This window comes from Desmodus rotundus, chromosome 3 (genome assembly GCF_022682495.2).
Source record: "Desmodus rotundus isolate HL8 chromosome 3, HLdesRot8A.1, whole genome shotgun sequence".
NCBI lineage: Eukaryota > Metazoa > Chordata > Mammalia > Chiroptera > Phyllostomidae > Desmodus > Desmodus rotundus.
In genome coordinates this window covers 92,317,704-92,320,493 of record NC_071389.1, presented here as the reverse complement: position 1 = coordinate 92,320,493, position 2,790 = coordinate 92,317,704, and the positions used below count along the sequence as shown (strand labels likewise).

Below are 2,790 nucleotides of genomic sequence, written 5' to 3'. Positions count from 1 at the left end.
GATGCTGAAGCACTTAATCCATGGTTTATCACATAGTAGATGCCCAGTAAATGCCAGCTGCTGATTTCCATTTGAGCAAATTAATCATTTGTTTCCAGAAAGGTTTTGAAACCCAAAGATGAATAAAGTTAAATACACCCAGTCAAAAAAAAAAAAAAAAGAACACAATGAACATTTGCCAGGCTAGATTACATGGTAGGACACAAAATAAGTCTCAATAAATTTAAGAAGATTGAAATCATATCAAGCATCTTCTCAGACCAAAATAATATAAAACTAAAAACCAATTATGAAAAACACACAAACACATAGAGGTTAAATAACATGCTACAAAACAATGAATGTGTAGGTTCTTCCTTTCCATCTAGCCACAGTCATAAGGTGAGCCAAGATGGGTACTTACAAGTACATCCAGGAGCTATGGAGGAAGAAGCAGTCCAATGTGATGCTCTTCCTTCTCATGGTGCACTGCTGGCAGTACTGCCAGCTCTCTGTGCTCCACAGGGCTCCCCACCCTACCAGACCTGATAAAGCACATAGGCTGGGATACAAGGCCAAGCAAGGTTATGCCATATATCAGATTCGTGTTCATCATGGTGGCTGCAAACGCACTGTTCCTAAGGGTGCAACCTATGGCAAGCCTGTCCATCATGGTGTTAACAAGCTGAAGTTTGCCCGAAGCCTTAAGTTTATTGCTGAGGAGAAAGCTGGGTGCCACTATGGGACTCCAAGGGTCCTGAATTCTTACAGGGCTGCTGAAGATTCCACATACAAGTTCTTTGAGGTTATCATCATTGATCCATTCCAAAAGTCTATCAGAAGGAATCCTGGCACCCAATGGATCACCAAACCAGTCCACAAGCACAGGGAGATGTGTGGGCTGACATCTGTAGGCCACAAGAGCCATGGCCTTGGAAAGAGCCACAAGTTCCACCACACTATTGGTGGTTTTCACTGTGCAGCTTGGAGAAGGAGCGATACTCTCCAGATCCACTGTTACCACTAATATGTATCATGTTTGCAAAATTCTTACCTAATAAACAATTTAGGACAAAAAACATGAATGGGTAAACAATGAGATAAAATAAGAAATCAAATGATACCTTGAGACAAATGAAAATGAAAGCACAATGACCCAAAATCTATGGAACACAGGAAAGCATTTGTAAAAAAAAAAAAAAAAAAAAAAAACATAGCCATACAGGACTAACTTTAGAAGCAAGAAAACTCTCAAAAAACAATCTAATATTACACCAAAAGAAACTGGAAAGAAAACAACAAGGAAAACCCAAAGTGAGCAGAAGGAAGGAGATAATTAGAGAAAAATTGAAATAGAGTCTAAAAAGTATACAAAAGTTCAGTGGAACTAAGAACTTTTTCTTTGTAAACATAAGCAAAATTGATAAACCTTTAACTAGACTCATCAAGAAAAAAACACATAGGTCATAAACAAATTAAATCTAAGTGAAAGGGGAGAAGTTACAGTTGACACCACAGGAAGAAAATTTATGAGAGGAAGACCTAGCTGGTATGGCTCAGTGTACTGAGTGCCAGCCTGCGAACAAAGGGTTGCTGGTTCGAATTCCAGTCAGGGCACATGCCTGGGTTGCAGGCCAGGTCCCCAATAGGGGGCACATGAGAGGCGACACACATTGATGTTTCTCTCCTCTTTCTCTCTCCTTTCCCCTTTGCCTAAAAATGAGTAAATAAAATCTTTTTTAAAAAAGAAAATTTATGAGAGGAAAATAGTGGGAACAATTATGTGCCCACAAACTGGACAACCTGGAAGAAATGGACAAATTCCTAGACATACAATCTTAGAAGATCAAGAAGGAACACAAAATCTGAACAAAGAAATTCATACCTATGAAATCAAATCAGTAATCAAAGTACTCCCAACAAAAACATCCTGGACTGGATTGTTTCACATGTAAATTTTACCAAACACTTAAAGAAGATTTAACACTTATCTTTATTAAATTATTCCAACATAAACAAATTAAGGAAAGGGTCTCAAGCTCACTCAGCAAACTTCCTGGTTATTGAGATTATGTGGGAAACTGAAGAAAATGAGACACCTGCCTCACCAGCAATGGATTTTGAATCCTGCTAGGCACAATCACTGTGCCACAATCACTATGAGTATCCTTTTCTGCTGACTTAGTGACCCTCCACCTAAGGTTCTAACAGAGACAGAACTGGGATTGGAATCTTTTCAGTGGGTGGTGAAGCACACCAGGACTGGAAGAGTGGCCTTAGTTTAACCTGAGGTACTCATGTTTAGTAATTTAAATAAAGAAAAACCTAATAACTTGTCATTAAAATATGAAACCAAAAACTTAGTGACATGAATGTTTCAAAGAGCATGTGAGATACTGTTGCAGATAAAGCAGTAGGGCCCAGAGCTACTGGCCTTAGGGAGCAATCTCTCTTTTGTACCCATGAAGCACTCAAGAAACCCTGTGAGGTAGGAAGAGAGACCCTAGTCATTCCTTGAAGTAGGCAGCTGACTTGGAGTAGACCTTATGGAACAACAGAGTACAATCTAAAGGGAACTTGTATTTGAATATTTGGGGACAAACAAGTGCATCCCAAATCTGGATATGAACCTTCTCTGCTAAGCCTGTGTCTTAGAAGGAAGATAAAATTAAAGTTCTATGTGATACCCTCTCTTGTGACATCTCTAAGTAGCCTCATGGATTGGCTCAGCTAGACCACCATGGCCACCACCTATGTGTAATTGTTCTCTCCTCTACCTCCAAGGCCCAGTCTTTGTCTCCTTCCTTGTTT

General features: G+C 39.5%; 1 protein-coding gene across 1 annotated transcript; it reads left to right on the top strand.

Moving 5' to 3' along the window:
- The first annotated feature begins 391 nt into the window (after positions 1-391).
- On the top strand, positions 392-1,006 carry LOC112297613 (large ribosomal subunit protein eL15-like). Its single transcript, XM_071220787.1, has one exon. The coding sequence runs from the start codon at positions 392-394 to the stop codon at positions 1,004-1,006; it is 615 nt and encodes a 204-aa protein (XP_071076888.1).
- The last annotated feature ends 1,784 nt before the right edge of the window (positions 1,007-2,790 follow it).